This window comes from Ixodes scapularis, unplaced genomic scaffold (assembly GCF_016920785.2).
Source record: "Ixodes scapularis isolate PalLabHiFi unplaced genomic scaffold, ASM1692078v2 ptg000380l_1___fragment_2___debris__unscaffolded, whole genome shotgun sequence".
Lineage (NCBI taxonomy): Eukaryota > Metazoa > Arthropoda > Arachnida > Ixodida > Ixodidae > Ixodes > Ixodes scapularis.
This window is the reverse complement of record NW_024609977.1, coordinates 23,505-42,398: the sequence shown is the minus strand read 5'-3', so window position 1 is coordinate 42,398 and position 18,894 is coordinate 23,505. Positions and strand designations below refer to the sequence as shown.

At 47.5% G+C, this 18,894-nt stretch overlaps 2 protein-coding genes across 3 annotated transcripts; one reads left to right on the top strand and one right to left on the bottom strand.

The window, feature by feature from the left end:
• Window positions 1-1,358: 1,358 nt before the first annotated feature.
• On the top strand, window positions 1,359-4,791 carry LOC121046635 (putative nuclease HARBI1). 2 transcript variants are annotated; one of them, XM_040501096.1, is made up of 4 exons: window positions 1,403-1,995; window positions 2,400-2,526; window positions 3,556-3,661; window positions 3,778-4,791. In XM_040501096.1, exons 1-4 carry the CDS (start codon window positions 1,630-1,632, stop codon window positions 3,836-3,838), a joined length of 660 nt encoding a protein of 219 aa, XP_040357030.1. In that variant the 5' UTR covers window positions 1,403-1,629; the 3' UTR covers window positions 3,839-4,791. The 2 variants fall into 2 exon arrangements, with proteins under 2 accessions (XP_040357028.1, XP_040357030.1); XM_040501094.2 differs by having other exon boundaries at window positions 1,359-1,995; window positions 2,400-2,541; window positions 3,556-4,787.
• A 5,643-nt stretch (window positions 4,792-10,434) lies between these two features.
• Window positions 10,435-11,511, bottom strand: LOC120840373 (the record flags this gene model as incomplete). Its single annotated transcript, XM_042287810.1, has 1 exon — window positions 10,435-11,511. A coding segment is annotated over one exon (831 nt), but the record flags the coding sequence as incomplete, so codon positions are not given.
• Between the last annotated feature and the right edge of the window lie 7,383 nt (window positions 11,512-18,894).

Sequence of the window (18,894 nt, the reverse complement as noted above, 5' to 3'; positions counted from 1 at the left end):
ACCTGAATCCACAAGTAGTAGATTGTACTTATGGTTCACAAAGCAGTCGCAATTTCAGAACGTTTTAAGTTATTTTGTCTGACACATGCATGTCAACACACCTTCCTGGATGCAAGGTACAACTAACTACCTTGAAACAAAAATAATGTGTTTTTTTTTTACGGAAGCTTGCACGTTTTAACAGACAAATATTATTTTTGGGAGAAGCGTCTCACGGCTCACATGCTACGTAGAGCACACGCTCGCGCAGTCGTGAGACCCCCCGCAGTCATAAAACGGCATACTTAAACCGTTTCGGCAATACGTGTTTTTTTTCTACAGATTTGGGGCGCGTTTTGACAACGTAACATGAGTGTACTTACCACCATCACGTTGAGGGCGTAGAAGTACTTGCGGCACCAGTACGCCGCCTTCGTGACGGTGGGGTCGTTCTTGGACGGGCCGACGATGGAGACCATGGTCCCGTCCACGCAACCGATGACGCCGGGTATCCTGCCGAGCAGCCTGAAGCCCTTCTCCGCGTCGAACCTCTCGCTCGGCGTCTCGGGGAAGTGGATCCAGCCACGCTGGACCCCGAGACGACGCATGATAGCGACGGACACGGCGCGGACCGCAACGCTGACTGTCTTTTGGTCCCGCGCTACGTGTTCGTCGCTCGCCACCATGCCTTGGAAGCTCCCCGTGCCGTAGAAGCGCAGTGCACACAACACTTGAAGCTCCACAGTCATGACGTGGTACGCACTCTCCTCACCTCTGGTTCCTCGCGAAGTTCGTCGCACAAACACCGCACCACGATCTTGGGCAGGCGGTATCGCTTCCGAAAGATCTCCTCCGGGAGCTCGAATGCATCGCGGTGTTCCCGATACAGCCTTTCTGGCGAAAAAAAAAGCTCTATGAAAGAAGAAGTCGAAGTGACGAGACGGCGACGCCTCGCCGCTGAAAACATGCTGCCAATGACACCTAGTTCCGAGCAAGTACCTTTTGAAACGTACTCGGTACAAAACGAAACGTCATTTTGTTGTCACGTCCGGTAGCCGACTCCGCCCAGTTTTGCCGACTCCGCCCACATTTTTCTAGGGAAATTACGTCACTTTTGCTTCCAACCAATCAGACGTGATGACGTCACTTCCGTGTACTAAAAAAAGGAACATGTACAATGTCGAACCTAGCTATCCTGGATAGCTAGGTTCGACATTGTACATGTACCTTTTTTTAGTACACGGAAGTGACGTCATCACGTCTGATTGGTTGGAAACAAAAGTGACGTAATTTCCCTAGAAAAATGTGGGCGGAGTCGGCAAAACTGGGCGGAGTCGGCTACCGGACGTGACAACAAAATGACGTTTCGTTTTGTACCGAGTACGTTTCAAAAGGTACTTGCTCGGAACTAGGTGTCATTGGCAGCATGTGTTCGGCGGCGAGGCGTCGCCGTCTCGTCAATTCGTCTTTTTCTTTAATAGAGCTTTTTTTTTCGCCAGAAGGCTGTATCGGGAACACCGCGATGCATTCGAGCTCGCGGAGGAGATCTTTTGGAAGCAATACCGCCTGCCCAAGATCGTGGTGCGGTGGTTGTGCGACGAACTTCGCGAGGAACCGGAGGTGAGGAGAGTGCGTACCTCAAGGACGGTCATGACTGTGGAGCTTCACGTGTTGTGTGCACTGCACTTCTACGGCACGGGGAGCTTCCAAGGCATGGTGGCGAGCGACGAACACGTAGCGCGGGACCAAAAGACAGTCAGCGTTGCGGTCCGCGCCGTGTCCGTCGCTATCGTGCGTCGTCTCGGGGTCCAGCGTGGCTGGATCCACTTCCCCGAGACGCCGAGCGAGAGGTTCGACGCGGAGAAGGGCTTCAGGCTGCTCGGCAGGATACCCGGCGTCATCGGTTGCGTGGACGGGACCATGGTCTCCATCGTCGGCCCGTCCAAGAACGACCCCACCGTCACGAAGGCGGCGTACTGGTGCCGCAAGTACTTCTACGCCCTCAACGCGATGGTGGTAAGTACACTCATGTTACGTTGTCAAAACGCGCCCCAAATCTGTAGAAAAAAAAAAAAAAAACGTTTTGCCGATACCGTTTAAGTATGCCGTTTTATGACTGCGGGCTGTGGGGTCTCACGACTGCGCGAGCGTGTGCTCTACGTAGCATGTGAGCCGTAAGACTCTTCTCCCAAAAATAATATTTCTCTGTTAAAACGTGCAAGCTTCCGTAAAAAAAAAACACATTATTTTTGTTTCAAGGTAGTTAGTTGTACCTTGCATCCAGGAAGGTGTGTTGACATGCATGTGTCAGACAAAATAACTTAAAAGCTTCTGAAATTGCGACTGCTTTGTGAACCATAAGTACAATCTACTACTTGTGGATTCAGGTAATTACATGTCAATATCTCTCTCACTTTCAGGTGTGTGACGCCGACTGCCGGATAATGTGCATCGACCCACGGTATCCCGGGTCGGTGCACGACTCCTTCGTGTGGCAATTTTCTTGGCTCCGAAACCAACTCGAGCAAGGGCAGGTGCCACGCGACGGTCGGTTCCTGCTTGGTGAGCATATTAATTCATTCCTTACGCACACGGTGGCTCCCACTGCTTGAAAGCCACAGTACCACACGTGCTGTGCTTGTTGTGAGGCACACAGACACAGTTGCTGGAACTCCTTGAAGTGAGACAACACCCAAAGTTTGGCCATTAATCTCTGTTTATGTCCACATAACTCTCACACTCTGCAGGCTACGAAAGCCACACTACACCAATCTCACGACAGTGATAGACTATGCAAGGAATGCGACCGCAGTGCGAGTCGCTGTCCGGTTCGGCCCACTCACTGTTACTGTCTGCCTGTACCCTCTTGCTGGTTGGTTTTTGCATGAAGTTGGAGCTCTTTCGCTGATCCCTGGGGGCTCGCGTGGTCGCTTTGGCGGTCGTCAGTTTGTACGGAATGGGATCAATTCCTCCTTGGCCACTTGGGGCTCGCCAAATCTGTCGTCGGGTCGTCTCTGTCCCACACACTGGATTCTTTTCCTTGACCCTTCTTCTTCGGTCTGCCTATATAGCTCCTCCTATTAGACCCTCCGTGTCCCAACAGGACCTGACTCCTTTCCAATCTAACCACCCCCTTTTTTTTCCCCATCTCCAACTCCACTGAGGATTAGGAAAGAGGTTCGTCGAACTGGCGCCTTATCCCCTTGCTTGCCAAAGACAAGGCCAAAGTGTTCTGCTCTGCCCGTGCCTAAGGTCGCGGCCACACTCCCAAAAGCAACAGAGCTTTTATCTGTCGGATGCAAGGGCCTAATAATGCACTTGCATACAACACAGCTCCCCTAAGGAATCGTGCACACATCCCATACAACCCACCAGGAAAACACATAGTTACATGAAATAACAGGGAGTTTGCAGGCAAGCTGGTGCTAACTAATCATAATGTAAACTGATACTGTAGTGCAGAAATATTAACACACTTAAGTTACATTATAATTGACATAGTTGCACACAGCTGTTTTCTTGCCTTTTATTTTAAAAAGTAAAGAATGTAATATGTTCCATCCTCTACATGTGCAGGTGACAGCGGCTACCCCTTGGAGCCTTGGCTCATCACCCCTGTCCCCGGGAACCACGCGACCTCCACCGCTTGCGGCCGGTTTAATAAGGCGCATTTTTCGATCAGGTCTGTTGTGGAGCGCTGCATCGGGCTGTTGAAAAACAGATTCCGGTGTCTGCAAAGGCACCGGGCTCTGTATTACCACCCTTCAACAGCCACCGCCATTATTTCGGCATGTGCAGTGCTCCACTACATCTGCCTTGCATCGAGCGAGCCAGAACCGGAGTCAGACTCCGACCCTGAAGAGTCAGAGTTGGAGTCTGAGCCGAGCTCGGACGGTTCTGAGCCGAGCTCGGAGAGGTCAGCGTCGGCTCCCGAGAGGCTGGCTCCTGCCGGCCCTCCGGTCGGCCTTCCGGTCGGCCTCTCGGACAGGGGGAAGGCTCTGAGGCAGCGCCTTGTCGCCCGGTTCGGAACCCGCCGCAGACGTGCCCGTGCGGAGCGCCACACGCAAGGGGTCCGCCGCCACGACGGTAGTCCCGACCACCAGGGACTCCGTCGGGAAGCCCCTCAGCGCCCTCGCTGCGGTGGTGCCCAGCACGGACGCCGCCAGCGACAGGGAACCTCTCGCCACCACGACTGAGGTCCTGACCACCAAGGACCCCGTCACATTCTTGCCCTCAGTGAAGCCCTCCCCGTGGAAGCCGTAAAGTGCACACTTCGCTTCCTGCTCCACAGTCATGGCCGTCCACAAGCTACATACTCTCTTCAGCTCCTACACCTTGTGAAGTTCGTCGCACAGCCAGCGTGCTGCCTCCGGATACGTGTCGAGTGCATCGCGGTGAAATCGATACAGCCTTTTTTTTATTTTTATGAGCAGAAGGCACGAGACGCAGTCGACAGTGACAGAAAAGGTTCGGAGGTTTAGTTGCCAGATCAACAGGTCATCTGAATTGCCCCTGCAAAGAACTCAGAAGTAATTTAGACTACCTCTAGAAAGAAATGCTTGCTTTTGCAGAGATTGCTTTCTTAGTTGCTGATTGAACCAGGGATATTGTTGTCATGGACATTGTTTCATTTTACAAATGCTTCAAAGCGTCTTGCCTTCTGCTCCATTTTATTATCTCTTTTATGGTACTTCATCAAAGTTAGGTGATTGTGTTATCTCAAGACAGTGCACATGTAGTTTGTTTTGAAAATTGCTTTATTTCTTAAAGAAAAACCTGTGACTTCATGAATAAAAGTGTGATAACATGGAATGTAATATTTCATTCTTGGAAGTAAAACTGAGCATCGACTGGAACCATGTAAGCAATTGGGCAACCTTAAGTATATATCACATATATCTTGTTGAACACTCTGGTCTTATTTGAGCACAATAGTTAAATTTCGAAAGGAAAAAAAAATATATATATATATTCTCTGACTAGCATATCACCATATAAACACTGGACCACTTTGAAAGAATTATCACAGATGTTGCGCCAAACATTCTTATTTGAGCACAGCAATAGCAAGTTCTCGAAAGATAAAAAAATTGTTTCTGACTAAAGCAGCCGTCACTCGCGCGCTCCCCGTTGGTTCCGCCGACCCCTCCGCTGCCCCCGGCACACCCGGCTCCTCGTGGTTCGACATTTTGGTTTGAAGAAGGCGCGTAGCGCACATCCCGCATAATATTGGAACAACTTTCTCTCCAATTAATTCTTAAATTTATTGCAAAAGGGTACAAAAAGGCGGTTTGTTTTAACAACGCCCAAAAGGTTTTGATTGTTTTTCAATACTTTTACCTGTACTAGAACAGATGCGACGGCCAGCGACGCACAGGATTGGTTGCCGTTCCTTCGCTAAACGCAGGAACTGCTCCCCGCGTCGTAGTAAATCCTACCCCGTATCCCGCGCGTAGGGACGCCTCAGGGAATGCGTAGCTACTTCCGCTCGTCGGTGGTTGGCTCCGGACGTCGCTGAAACGGGTGACGGGTGTCAAGTTTGCGATGACGTAGCGGCGTCAAAGTGGGCAGAGCCGCCACGTGAGTGTTGCTAGGATACGCTCCTCCTTTGCGTTACGTCACTTCCATGTACCTTTTCTCAAATGTCCAACCTAGCGATCCTGGGGTGCTATTCTGGTCGCAAACGGAACCTTTCGAGTTGTGACGTATCGAGAAAGAAGGGGCGGAGCCTCAAACTAGAATGATTCTCGTTTGAGGCTCCGCCTCAACGTTCGGGTTCACGCACGCGGTCAGCTAGAATCTGACGATCCCCCTACGTCGCGATGACGTGTCCACGCAGTTGGGGCGCAGAAATCCCCGCATTTCCCCCTGTTCTTTTGGTTTTCTTCTTTCTTTCCTCCGGGAGTTAAAACGAGCGAATAACGGAGAAAAGACTACCTTCCGGAAAATGGAAGGAAACAGGGAAAAATAATATTATCTTTTTATAAGATACGAAATATTATTTCAATAATTATGACGTAAAGTAAATTTAGCTAAGGTATCTCAGATTTTTTTCTCGAAGTCTTTCGCTACGGTCTTTGAAAACAAACATGGCGAAAACCGCGGTAACGACCTTGTGGTGTTTGTGTCTCGTTTGCGTCGTTGCTTTCCCTGCTTCTGCACGATACGGATGGCATTACGAGAAAAAAAATATTACGTGAAGGTGCGCTGCGACACCGATCATCCTTTGTGAAGCCGCCGTGAATATAAGCTGCAAATGAAATTTCCTGTTTGCCTGTGAAGGAGTCTTCAAATGGATACAGAGCTGACGACGACTCTGTGGTAGCGTATGGCAAGTCATGAGATCGACGCAGAGTGCAACGGTTGTGAGCATTCTGTGGATGATGCACGAAAGTTTCTTCGGGCAGTTTTAATAATGCTTTGCTCCTTTGCTCACTGCAGTGATTATGCCGGTATAGTCTCCATAAGCCATGCATGCTCTTCTCTTTCGGCGCTGAAGAAATGCACGCGACGGCGTACTCTCGGGCAGTCTTTTTTATTTATTTTTATTTGCAAAATAGGTCGTGCAAAAACAAAACAAAAAACAAAAAAAAAAACGGCTTTTACGTTTTTACACGTTCCTACATAGGTACCTCGCTTTCCCATTGGCTTCATTGCGCGTGACGATTCAACGCCATTTGCCATGGAAACGTTCGTGAAACTAGAAAGCCTCTGTTTGCCGCTAACAGTCATTTTTCGAGTCCGGGTTGTGACGACAAAATGACGTAAGAACAAGAATGCACGGGACTATTTGCATTGTTTTAACTCGACAACCGTACCATTGGCGTGATAAACTCGAAAAAACATGGCCGCGATGCTCGTCGGATCGACCGCGGCTGGGGTTTGACATGCGCTCGGTCACTTGATCAACGCGCACACGAATACTTTCGTGCTGTTGGATGCGTCCATTCGGCGGCAGGACCGGGTCGAAGAGCACAGTGAGCTGGCGTTTAACGTTTCCGATGTAACGCTTGGCGAGATGCGACTTGGCTTCTATTTGTGCCGGTGTTATGAAACTTGAAAGTGGTGGTGTTGTTGTGGCTCGTACGGTAGCGTTGCTGAGATTATGAAGACGGTAATAGACCTTTATTCAGCGTTGCCGTGCCTTAAGATTCAAAACCTCACCTTGACACAAAGGGAACCACGTTTCCGCGAGCACGGAGGCAGCAGCCAGCGGTCTGAGAAAGAATTGTGCCGCTGTCACGACCGCCAGCGATCGCCCCAACGGCGAGAAAACAAACGACAAGCTCATTGAGGTTTGTGTAGTGCTGACTACTGATTCATCGGGCGACAAAGGTGAATGATGTAAAACGCAACGTAAGTTTGCTAGCGTTTTGCAAAACGAATTCGTTTCGTTGAAAATTTAATTTGTGGAATTCGTTAACGCCTTGAAAGTTTGACGGGGACCGGATTGTGAACGCAGGCTTCACACAAGTGTTTTCTACAGTGTGTGCTTTGGCTGCATGCATATAAAGACAAAAACACTGCCTATATGGTGCATAAAATGAAAGAAATTTCGTTTATCTTGATAATGTTGACTATCTATTGAGTATTATTTATTTATTTATTTATACAGTACCTACATCGCCCAGAGGGCATTACAGTAGGGGGGTTAAAATACATAAAAGATGGTTGCATCACACTTGTTAAACGCAAGTAAAACATAGTGCTTGAGAGCACCAATACACAAAAAAAATGCAAAAAACATCAAAGATCTGTTGCAAGAAAAACGGAATACAATCAGGAAGCACATTACAAATCAATTAACAGAAAACACGATACAAGTATAACTAATAAACACAATACAGGATATTGAACACTGAGGGAGTTTTATAGGTCCAATAGGAGAGAAGAAAAGCTGGCATCTGAGGTTTCTGTCACCACAAGTTCAGGAAGGGCATTCCACTCATGAATGCTCTTTGGAAAAAAAGAATGTTTAAACAGTTCTGTTCTACATCTAATTTCTTTTATTTTAGGCGAATGATCTACCCTTGAGGAAATGTAATCAGGACTATGAAGATACTTATCCTTGTTAATGCGTGTGTTCTGTAGGAAAATACTTCTAAAAAGTTTTAATCGCAAGCACTTTCGTCGTGAAGCCAGCAAGTGCCAGTTAAGTTGCTCTTTAAGTTTGGTGACGCTTGACCGAAAGGCGTAGGTATTTGTAACAAAGCGCGAAGCTCTATTTTGTACGCGTTCAATTTTTGAGGACAAGTTGAGGAAATGAGGGTCCCACACTGAACACGCGTACTCTAAGATAGGCCTAACGTTAGTAGTGTATAGCAAAGCTTTTATATCTTCAGGAGCCATTTTAAAATTCCTTTTTATAAAGTTTAGGACACGGTTCGCCTTAAGTGTTACTGTGTCCACGTGTTTGGCCCAGGAAAGAGTGCTGCTAAAATAGACCCCTAAATACTTTACCTCCGTAACCTCTTTAAGGTCAGTGCCGTTTAGATTGTACCTTGATAGAAAAGGGTTGCGTTTTTTGGTAAACCGAATATAATTGCATTTATTAATGTTTAGGCACATTCCCCACCTGTTACACCACGCCGCCACTGTTTCAAGGTCAGTCTGGAGTAAGTAGGAATGATCGTCGTTGCAAACTTGCCGGTAGATAACGCAATCATCCGCGTATAAACGAATACTAGATGTTAAGTTTTGAGGAACGTCATTAATATAAATTAAAAAGAGAAGAGGTCCAAGTACGCTCCCCTGGGGAACTCCTGACGTAACCGCTGCGTACGGGGATTTAACACCATTGACAACTACACACTGAGTACGATCAGTTAAATAATCTTTCAGCCACTTGATAAGATAACCAGGTAACCCCAAGGATGACAATTTGTGCATAAGAAGGGAGTGGGGCACTTTGTCAAAAGCTTTTTGGAAGTCTAAAAGCAAGCAGTCAGTTTGTATATTTTTATCGAATGAGAGAGAAATATCATGGACAAATTCAATCAACTGCGTAGAGCACGACAGACCCGAGCGAAAACCATGCTGCTGCGGGGTAAAATAATTATTTAACTCTAGATGAGATACAATATTTGAGTATATGATGTGTTCTAGCAGTTTGGAACAAACACTAGTCAGCGATATTGGCCTGTAATTAGATACCTTGCGTTTAAGACCTGCCTTATGGACGGGTGCAATATTAGCAGTCTTCCAATCCGACGGCAGCTTGCTCGAGAAAAGCGATTTGTTAAACAATATAACTAGGAAGGACGTAATCGCGGTAGCACACGATTTTAACACGTGGTTAGGGATTCCATCGGGTCCTGTGGCTGAATGAGGTTTTAAATTACAAAGAAGTTTAAGTACACCATTATCCTCAATTACAAATTCTGGCATCCCATTAAGTTCTGACATAGATGGGGCCAATTCGTCTGTCTCTGCTGGACTAGAAAAAACAGACTGAAAAAAATTATTGAAGCAAACCGCTCTCTCTAAGTCGTCCGAAGTCAATTCATTGTTCTGAAGTATTGGGGGTATACCTATGCTTTCGTTATTACCCGTTCTTTTCACAATTTTCCATAATTCTTTTGGGTTGTTAAGCAACCTGGGACCCAGGGTAGAGAAGAAATGCAGTTTGGCTTCCTTAACCTCTTTTTTAAAGGCGTAATCGAGGCATTTTAGTTCACTTTTCGTTGCCGGGTTTTTTGTTTTTTTATACTTAAGAAACAGACGTCGTTTTTTATTTAGGAGGCAACGCAAGCTTTTGTTTATCCATGGTTTATCGTGTCTACGCCTTCCTGATAACATTTTACAGGGAACATATTTATCGATAAGAGCCATAAGTACACTTTTAAACAACAACCACAGATCTTCAATGTCAAGTGACGTACATGAGCATTCAAACTCGGGGAGGAAAGCCAACAGGTCAAAAGACAAGTTATCATAATCACCCCGATCGAAAACATACTCTTTTTTGGGGCGTGACTTGATGATGACATCGCGCCTACAAGTTATTTGTGTAACTACAACTTCATGGTCACTGAGGCCCGGTGTCGTCATTACTGAGGACACACAAGAAGGACGATTTGTAAAAAAAAGATCTAGAATAGATTCCCGTGCACTATATCTTGTTGGAAGGGACACGAACTGTTGCAACTCATGAGTGTTTATCAGTTCGTCAAACGTGGTATAAAGAGAGAGTGAATTACGCAAATTAGGTATATTTTCCACCCAATCTATATCGGGAAGATTAAAGTCTCCACTAAGTATGACGTCATCAGGGGTTATTGCTGACAAAGTATTAGATAAACACAAAAGGGGATCCAGTGCATTATTACCCGGTGGTCTATAAAATGAGCCGACTGTGAGAAATTTCGAGCCTCGCAGTTTGATTTTACACCAAACAGATTCGCAAATACAGTCGTGAAATTCAAGGGCTGTGCTTGGTAGGGCTGTAGACACAAGTAAGAACACACCCCCGCCCCTTAGATTTCTATCTTTGCGGTAGACCTCATAGTTAGCTGGAAATATTTCAGAACTGTCTATAGAACCATCAAGCCACGACTCCGTACCAATAACCACATCAGCCTGTGTTGAATTCAGAAGAAAGGCAAGTTCGTCTTTTTTGTTTTTAACACTTCTGCAGTTGACAGTTATGAAGACTAGTTTTTGAAAGCTAAGTTCTCCATTTCCGCTTGTATGCTTTGGTGGTTACCGGGCACTTTCGAACACAGTGTCATTATCTGGATCGTACATATACGTTCTGTTGCCTATAATTAACTTGTTGTATCGCAATTTAAATTCCGCGTTCTGCTCACTGGCGTAGTCTAGAAGTCTGCGTCTTGCAAACTGTACTGCAGGGGAAAAATCGTCGCTTATAGAAAAACCACTTCGTTTTAGTTTGAAGGCCTTGGAAAGAACCCTTTGCTTGTCTTTAAATGACAGGAACTTCGAAATCAAAGGGCGGTTTTTATCAGCAGCAAAGCGGCCAATCCTGTGCGCTCGTTCAATGCTAGTAGCTTCAAGGTGTATATCGAGCTTATCGGCGAAAAAAGATAAAGCCTTAGCCTCTGAAGCTTCCCAGGTTTCAGCCGCCACGTCGGGCAAACAGTAGATGAGCAGGTTGTTTCTCCGAGATTGATTTTCCAGTTCTTCTTGACGTAAAGCTGTTGTTCTAAGCTGCGTATCGAGTTCCCGATTTGACGCTTTAAGTTCTTCAAATTCTCCCCTCAGTGGTTTAATTGTAGCCACATCGCTCTCAATTATGGCTATACGAGAAAATAAGCCCTCCAGTTTTCTTTCGAATGTGGTTTGCAAATCTTTGATGGCTTTCAGTTCGTTTATTACAGTCTTTTGTCCTTCGTGCATACTAGGAATTAGTTGCATTGCTTCAACTAGCTGATTTTCTTGCGCGGCAGAAAGAGGGCCGGGATTTAATTCAACGTCACCGCACAACAGTAGCAGTAAGAAATAGAAAGCGTAATTGTGCAACAACACGAAACCTCTCCGAAGTGGCGTAGGTAGTGGCGTAGCCAGGAACTTCTAAGGGGGTGAGGATGGAGGGGGGTTGACGTGACTGGGATGTTCATGACTTGTGGTGCGGGGGGGATGGTGTCGAAATTTGTGTGTATATTCTAGGGCCCGCCGGATTTGGGTAGGGAAGGAGCGAAGCCCCATAACCCCCCCCCCCCCCCCCCCCCCCCTGGCTTTGCCACATAAGGGGAGCATCCTACATTCACAGGCTGCTATAAGCATGTGCATAGCCACTGAGCTCGTACCACAATGGCAAGATAGTTGCTGACATTCTTCACGTTATGTAGCAGTTCTTTCTTTAGTACATATGCTCGCTTTTCCTTCACACATCTACTCTGCCTCCGCTTGTCGTTTATGCTTTATGGTGATAAGCCAGCAGTGCGTATTTGCTCTGCATCACAGGCAAATTCCAAAAATCCAGCTCACACTACTCTTTAATTTCAATGAGTTACTGTCACTTTTGAAACGACAATCTATCTAATTGCTATAATAACCTTTACATTAAACACACGTGTGTTGAATGTAGGACAATTCTATTTTTATTGTTTTTCTTGGTCACGAAGATGACAACCATCCACAAGACACTGGCTAAATTTCTCGTCTACAGTGGGTAACAATGTTACCATACTCTGCCAGACTAAACTGCTGCTGTCTAGACAAGTAACGATTCATTTTAGGACAGACGTGTTCGTAGTTTATTGCAAGGCATCGAAAAGTGTTCTTATGACTTTCCGATGACTGACTTGCAATTCCAGCAGCTTGGCGTGAAAAGGTAAAATATCTAATTGATACAACAAAATGCCATCAGCAACCCATCCATATTTTATTGCGTGATTGACAGTAGCTACAGACCGCAACAAATTGTCAACTGAAGACATAGGTACTAAGCGTGCACTAACTTCGAAGCGGTAGAAACCCTGAAGTTTAAACGTCAACTTACCACCATGTTGTTAATGGCAAAATGGTGTTTGCGGCAAAGTGTTGGAGTCCTTCAGAATGGTGACGGTCTCCTTCAGACCGATTATGACGGTGACGAAGGTTTAGTTAGAGTCTAAGTTTAGTCAACGCACCCGACGACGTCGGTGTGCTTGTCATGGTGGCGACGAAAGCCTTCTTTCGCACATGCCTCAGCTGCCTCGGTCCGGGGTTTTGTCGACCCAACCGTCTCTTCCCAGCCGGTTGACAGCGATACTCACGACGGCCGTCATGGCTCTGATCACCATCCGCTGGGCATTAGCTATGTGATCATCGGGGGCAACCGCGCCCTTGTAGTTCCCCGTTGCGAAAAATCTCAGTGAGATTCAATTAGTAGCTGCTGGGGTGCTATGTTGCGCTTTTTGCACTCCCAGGAGACTTGGAAGAGGGGAAGTGACGTCAACGACTAGAGCAAATGCAGATTGGATGTTGACAGAAGAAAACAAAACCAACATCCAATCTGCATTTGCTGCGTTGTTGACGTCACTTCCCTCTCCCTAGTCTCCTGGGAGTGCAAAAAGCGCAATATAGCCCCCTAGCTCGACGGTCATCATCTCTCATCGTCGCCGTCTCTCGTTGTCACACTGCGATCACACGGTGCTTTTCGACAAGCGGTATTGTCGTCAGAAACAGTCGTCGTGCATTGCGAAGGCAACCGGGTGCTCGCGGAAAACCCGTCATTGTACGCGTTGGTCGAGCCATCGTTGAGCAACAAGCATCGCCGCCATTTTCTACGCTCTAGAATCCTGCCCAAAGCTTGTTCCCCTTCATGCAATAGAAAGAGAGGTTAAAAGCACGAGTGCATCACCCCGAACGATCTTGCACGAACGTTGGCTTGCACTGCGCAAGCGCGCCTGCTCGACAGGGACGTTGAAAGCCCGGAGCACGTTCTTGTAGCTCCTACACCCCCACTAGCTCGCACTCATAGTGGAACAGAGAGTAGGGTGTGTCGAGTAATACCGCAGTTAATCTAGTGACGCGACTTCCGTTATGTGCTACGTAGGTCGGGCGTGGTCATACGTCACTTTGTCGTCACGGTCCGAACTCGAAGAGCGACAGTTACGGCAAACGGTTGCTTTCGTGTTTCGCGAACGTTCCCATGGGAACCGCGTGGAATTATCACGCGGGCTGTGGCTAATTGGAGCGCGCGGTTCGTAGGGGGGAGGAGTTTTCGAGAAACACGAACGTGACCGTTTGTGACCAGAATAGCACCCCAGGCAGTTTCAACCGAAAAAATGCGACTGAGCTAGAATAGGAGCTGTTGTGTTCCGGTTCGCACCTTCTAAAAATCAACATGTTCATTTTCTTAACGCAAGTAGATTTCTGAAACCTGTGATATGCTCCTGTCCTGACCACTTCGCATTCGTAGCTAAATAAAATAATCTTAGCGCGCTGACCCTCGTCAGCGAGCCGGTGTACGGGAAACCCTGGAAGATTTATCCCCGTCACTTCCGCCAGACTGGCACTACCGCCCCGCTGTCTACAGGAAGTCGGAGTAGCAGATAGCGTGGTCTAGCCCGCCGTGCCTCTTAATATCTATTTCAAGCGTCCTTGTTACAGCATACGCCAAACTCTGCGCAGCATACCTGGGTTTTTGGCTGAGATTGTGTTCATTCAAAGCTTACCTGAAATGAATTTTTCGTTGTATTTATTCCTCTTCCGCTAGAAGTTCTATCGTACCTAAGCACGTCATAACGAGTCAAGTGTCTCAGAAAAATCTCCGTACAAAATAAACTTGAGTTGTCAACTGAAAAAAAAAAAAGAAAATTGAGCGTATCAAGCTATGGGTTTTGCTTTATATAATCATCCCCATAGTCATTCGCCCTTCAAGCTCTTTTGTATAACAAATGCACGAGCCAATTTTTCTAACGTTTTTATTATCTCTGGAACGGCCGTACGCCACCGTATTTAAAGTTTCAGTCAGAAGTTATTCGGAAAAGAGAATATAGTAAGAATAAGAATCAAACCTTTGAAGACAAAGGTCGCTCTCAATTCTACAAGCGAAACCAGCATGAACTCGAATTTGACCCCGTCAGGGCGTACCTGAGACCACTGTCGACACTTCTGGCCGGCCATAAAAAAACAGGGTCCAAGTCCCTAACGCAGTCCAATGTTTCAACGACTTATTGTCCGTAGTCCACGGAATTCTCATCCCGGCGCCACCTAAACTGAGTAAAGCGCGGTTCAAACAGACTCGAAATACGCAACCCGGGAGCCGGAACCCGTACTGACGTAATCACTTCCGGCTCCTGTATACGGAAGCTGACGTCACGGTTTGATTTGAACGGCGCGCCCGGAGCGCGGCACGGGCCCTCGTATACGGGAGCTGACGTCACGGCGGCTCCCCAGGCAACCAATCAACGGCTGTCGTCAAGCGGGGTCGTCGCCGCCGCCGCCACAGGTCGCCGCTCGCGCGGCTCAGGCGCGTCGCTTTGTTTCGTGATGGCGTCGTCTCGGCAGGATCCCGACTACGAAGCTCGAATTGCCTCACTTAAGAACCTTTGTGTAGTGAGGTGCGTCACAAATGCAACAACTATCAACTGGCGTCGGCTGACTACTTTCGCGGCTGCGTGTGAGCAGTACCTACGGAGCGTGAAGAAAAAGAAGAAGCGAAAGGCCGTCCGCGAGCTCCTGTAGCCTCGAAAAACGGTCGACGAGTATGCCACCATCGTGAGACTACAGTGTTGTGAGACAGATGTTCGAAGACACCGACGGCCGGGAATTCTTTGAGTGCGTCCGAATGTCACGAGCCAGGTACGGTGTGCTGCTTTTTATTTTGGATTAAGTTCATGTTATATATCAAGTGGCGTTCCACATGGGCCCGCGCGTCGCTCGCAGGAATACTCCGTAGAGCGTGCGCTTCGCAGTGAAACCACGTTCATATAATTTTTAACACGGCAGGATCGCGAGAGCAGCTTTCGTAACAGTGACACGCTTGTCAGATTTTACTGCGTCTGTGCTATTAAAAAATAGCAATGGCATGGACATGTGCAGCTCATACGACACACTCTTTCTGTTCACTAAATCTGGTCACGGTGTTGTGCTCCTTTGAGTGCATGTATGACGGAAGACCCTTGTGCTTCCTTGTGCTTTGTGCTAGCTAGGATGTGTGCTTACAAGCTGCTTGTGAGTGAATTCTACACGGAGGCTCGCGCTGCAGAACCCAGGAATCTTGGGTTCCATTCCCACCCCTGCCCGTTTCAATCTGGATGAGCATCGTACCAGCAGACGTTCGTGTTTCACTACTGCGTGACGGGTGTTAAAGACCCTAGGCTAGCGGTCGTACAGTACTGCCTAAAAACTGGTCTACAGCGCGTACCAGTGTCGTTGACCTTCTTAACCTTTTTTAAGTGTCGGATGTAGCTCGCACGCACAATGGTTGCAGCTAGGCACGTAGCCAGGATTTTGTTTCGGGGGGGAGGAGATTTTGTCGGTCGCAGAGTGCCCGAGGCTGGTAAAACATGGTGTAAAAAAAAAAAATATAAAAAAAAGAACAAATGAGTTGCTTTATTACAATTGTAGGGAACAAGCATGCCCTCAAAGCTGGAAGCTTAGCACATTTGCTTATTAACAACATCCCACTGCCTTTCCGGTCTCTTTGGAGCCAGCCAAGCCAACCACTGCCTGCCTCTACAAACGGCCACTCATATTTGCATTGAAGATGCCGTTTCATCGGGTTGCAACCACCTCCCGTGTCTCCAAAACCGTGTCAATAAATTATTAAAACCAGTATCGAGTTCTTTCACTTGTCCCGGTCCTTGTGGTCGCTACGATACCTGTCGTAGATCCAGGGGTACCGCTGAACTAATCCATAGGCTTTCTCGGGCACGTCAAACGCAGCGGCACTCTTCTTTGCAGCTTGAGCTGCTTTCCTCGCGTCGGAGACGGGCGAGAAGTTTATCGCCGGAGCTTTTCTTGCAAGCAAGCACGGAGCGAGAGGCATTCGCTCGCGGAACCACGTGAACGCCGGTGGCAAGGAGGGCGGAGGTGGGAAGCGCGTCGTGCTGATTGGCCGCGGAGAAAATACGGAAACCTACGTCACGACCCGGGAAGGAGAAAGTTTTTGAACTCTTCAATCCGGGAGCCGGAAGCCGTAATTACGTCACCACCCAAAAGGAGGGAGCGCTGACGTCACTACGGGTTCCGGCTCCCGTCTCTGCATTCCGGGTCTGTTTGAACCGGGCTTAAGGCCTCTACAATACCTCCTCTCCACATCACGTGACGTCAACCAATGTGTCTTGTTCTCCGGTCATGTCGATTCGGCTCGACAAAGCCCAGGCGAGCCGCCGGGCAAGTTCTAGCCTGTTCGCTCACGCGGTTCGCCCGTCGTAAAACACATCGTAAAATTCATCCCATGCCGAGTCGTCAGAAGTAGAAGGTATTTGATAGGTGGTATTAACCAACATTACTAGAACCGATTCATTTTCGCAGCTCCCTATTCCAGGCTATGAGCGGAAATGGCGCAGGTGGCGGTCGCAAGAACTAACGGCGCTGCAGTCGAGTCTTTTGGAGAAGCCTCCAGCTTCACCTAAACATGTCATAAAAGGTCCCCGAACGCGGGGCTATTGTCGAGTGCTAGCTCCCACTTCCCACGAAAAACAAGCCCCTCTTTACCGCCGATATCGTGACGGAAACGTCTTCAAAGTGCACGTCACATATTTTACACTTTGCAGTGAGTGTCCTGACTTTTTTGTGCAGAGCTTGTTCCCTCTTTCTGAAGTCAGTAGGGTCTCTCGGCGCAAAGGAGGCAGAACAGTAGGCGCTAAGCGGACGTCCATCGCATAAGCAGCAGAGCGGCTCGGGGAACCGGAACCACTACTCGACTGCAGCGACACTAATTCTCGCGACCACCGCGGAGCTTACGTTTCCAGGGGAGCTGTGAAACTGAAGTAGCTCTAGTAACGTTGGTATTAACTATACTTCGTCTCACCTAGAGCCACTAAATTAGCTGCGCTTCCATCGGCCCTCTGTTCCAGGACATTGTTGCGGGCGCCGCCATTTTGGGGCTTGTGCAGAGCAGACGCAACTGCTGATCGTCATGATTGAAAGCTGCGACTTCCTTAGCATTGTTTAGCATTTGTAGGGGCGGAAAAAAAGTTTCCTGTGATTTCAGATACAGCTTCAGATAACTGGCAACCATCATTTTAAGACACAATATGGCCAAGTGTCGTTACTCTGGAGCGTAGCTTATTTAGGCTGTGTTTCACATCTAAAGGCCCGTTCACACGATGCATCTTTCTCGCGCATCTAGTGTCGCGAAACGTAGTTTCGCGAAATGGTTGCGCCGTCTGAACGAGTCCGAAAAGGACGCGCATATCTAAAAAAAGTTGCGCGCACACCTCGCTTCTGGAGCGAGCTTTTGCTGAAACTTTGCCGAGTCCTGTCAATCACCCTGAGGGTGCCGCCAATGGCCGCTCAGAAACGCCCTCACGTGGCCTTTGAGGGGGGAGCGAGCTGTTTGAGAAGACCACTTCACTGCCGGTGTTGTGGCCGAGCCAAATCCGAAAAAAACCGAAACCACGAACGATGGATACTGCCGGCGCTTCCGCAAGCACGTCAAGCAACACTGAAGGAAACGTGAGTAGCATATCGGAGAAAAATCCAGCGATGGACGAAGACGTAATTGGTGATGATGATAATTCGCGTCTATTTTTAGTCATCATTAAGAAATAAAACCTTGAAACAAGGAAACAAAAAGGGACGTACACAGTACCGTCTCAAAACCAGCACAGCGTACAGCTCTCATTTACTTCCACAACAGTCTTCTTCTTTGTCAACCTCCATCCAAATTATACATATTCAACAGTAAATAAAGGAAATGGCAGTAAATGACAATTCAGCAACTAGTAAATGACAATTTAAGAGTAAATTAAGTAAATGGAAGTAAATGACAGCTGTATGCTGTGCTGATTTTAAGACGGTGGTGTGTATGTCCTTTTTTGTTTCCTTTTCTTAAGGTTTTATTTCTTAATTATGATTGTTCACCAGCTCGCCTGCGTTTTGTCTCTTAGAATGTGGCGGGAGATGGAGAAAGCGACGCTGAATGGCTAATGGTGATGATGATGATGTTGGCTTTCAACTGAAGCGCCACTTTATGGTCAACACCCAAACTATTTTCGCGAGTCTAAAGGTCTGTTCACACGATGCATCTTTTAGGCGCGCAACAGTTTCGCGACACTCAAGTTTCGCGAAATGTGCTCGTTCACACGTACCGCTTCACGTGCAACAACGATGACGTTTTGACTCGCGAAAATAGTTTGGGTGTTGACCATAAAGTGGCGCTTCAGTTGAAAGCCAACATCATCATCATCACAATTAGCCCTTCAGCGTCGTGTCATTTACTTCAATTTACTTATTTTACTCTTAAATTGTCATTTACCAGTTGTTGAATTGTCATTTGCTGCCATTTACTTTATT

Bases quoted from the DNA above. Each gene is read 5' to 3' on its own strand.
- LOC121046635 (XM_040501094.2), top strand. From the start codon at position 1,630: ATGACTGTGGAGCTTCACGTGTTGTGTGCACTGCACTTCTACGGCACG. The intron at 1,996-2,399 runs GTAAGTACACTC...TCTCACTTTCAG, and splicing joins ACGCCCTCAACGCGATGGTG to GTGTGTGACGCCGACTGCCG. The intron at 2,542-3,555 runs GTGAGCATATTA...CTACATGTGCAG, and splicing joins CGACGGTCGGTTCCTGCTTG to GTGACAGCGGCTACCCCTTG.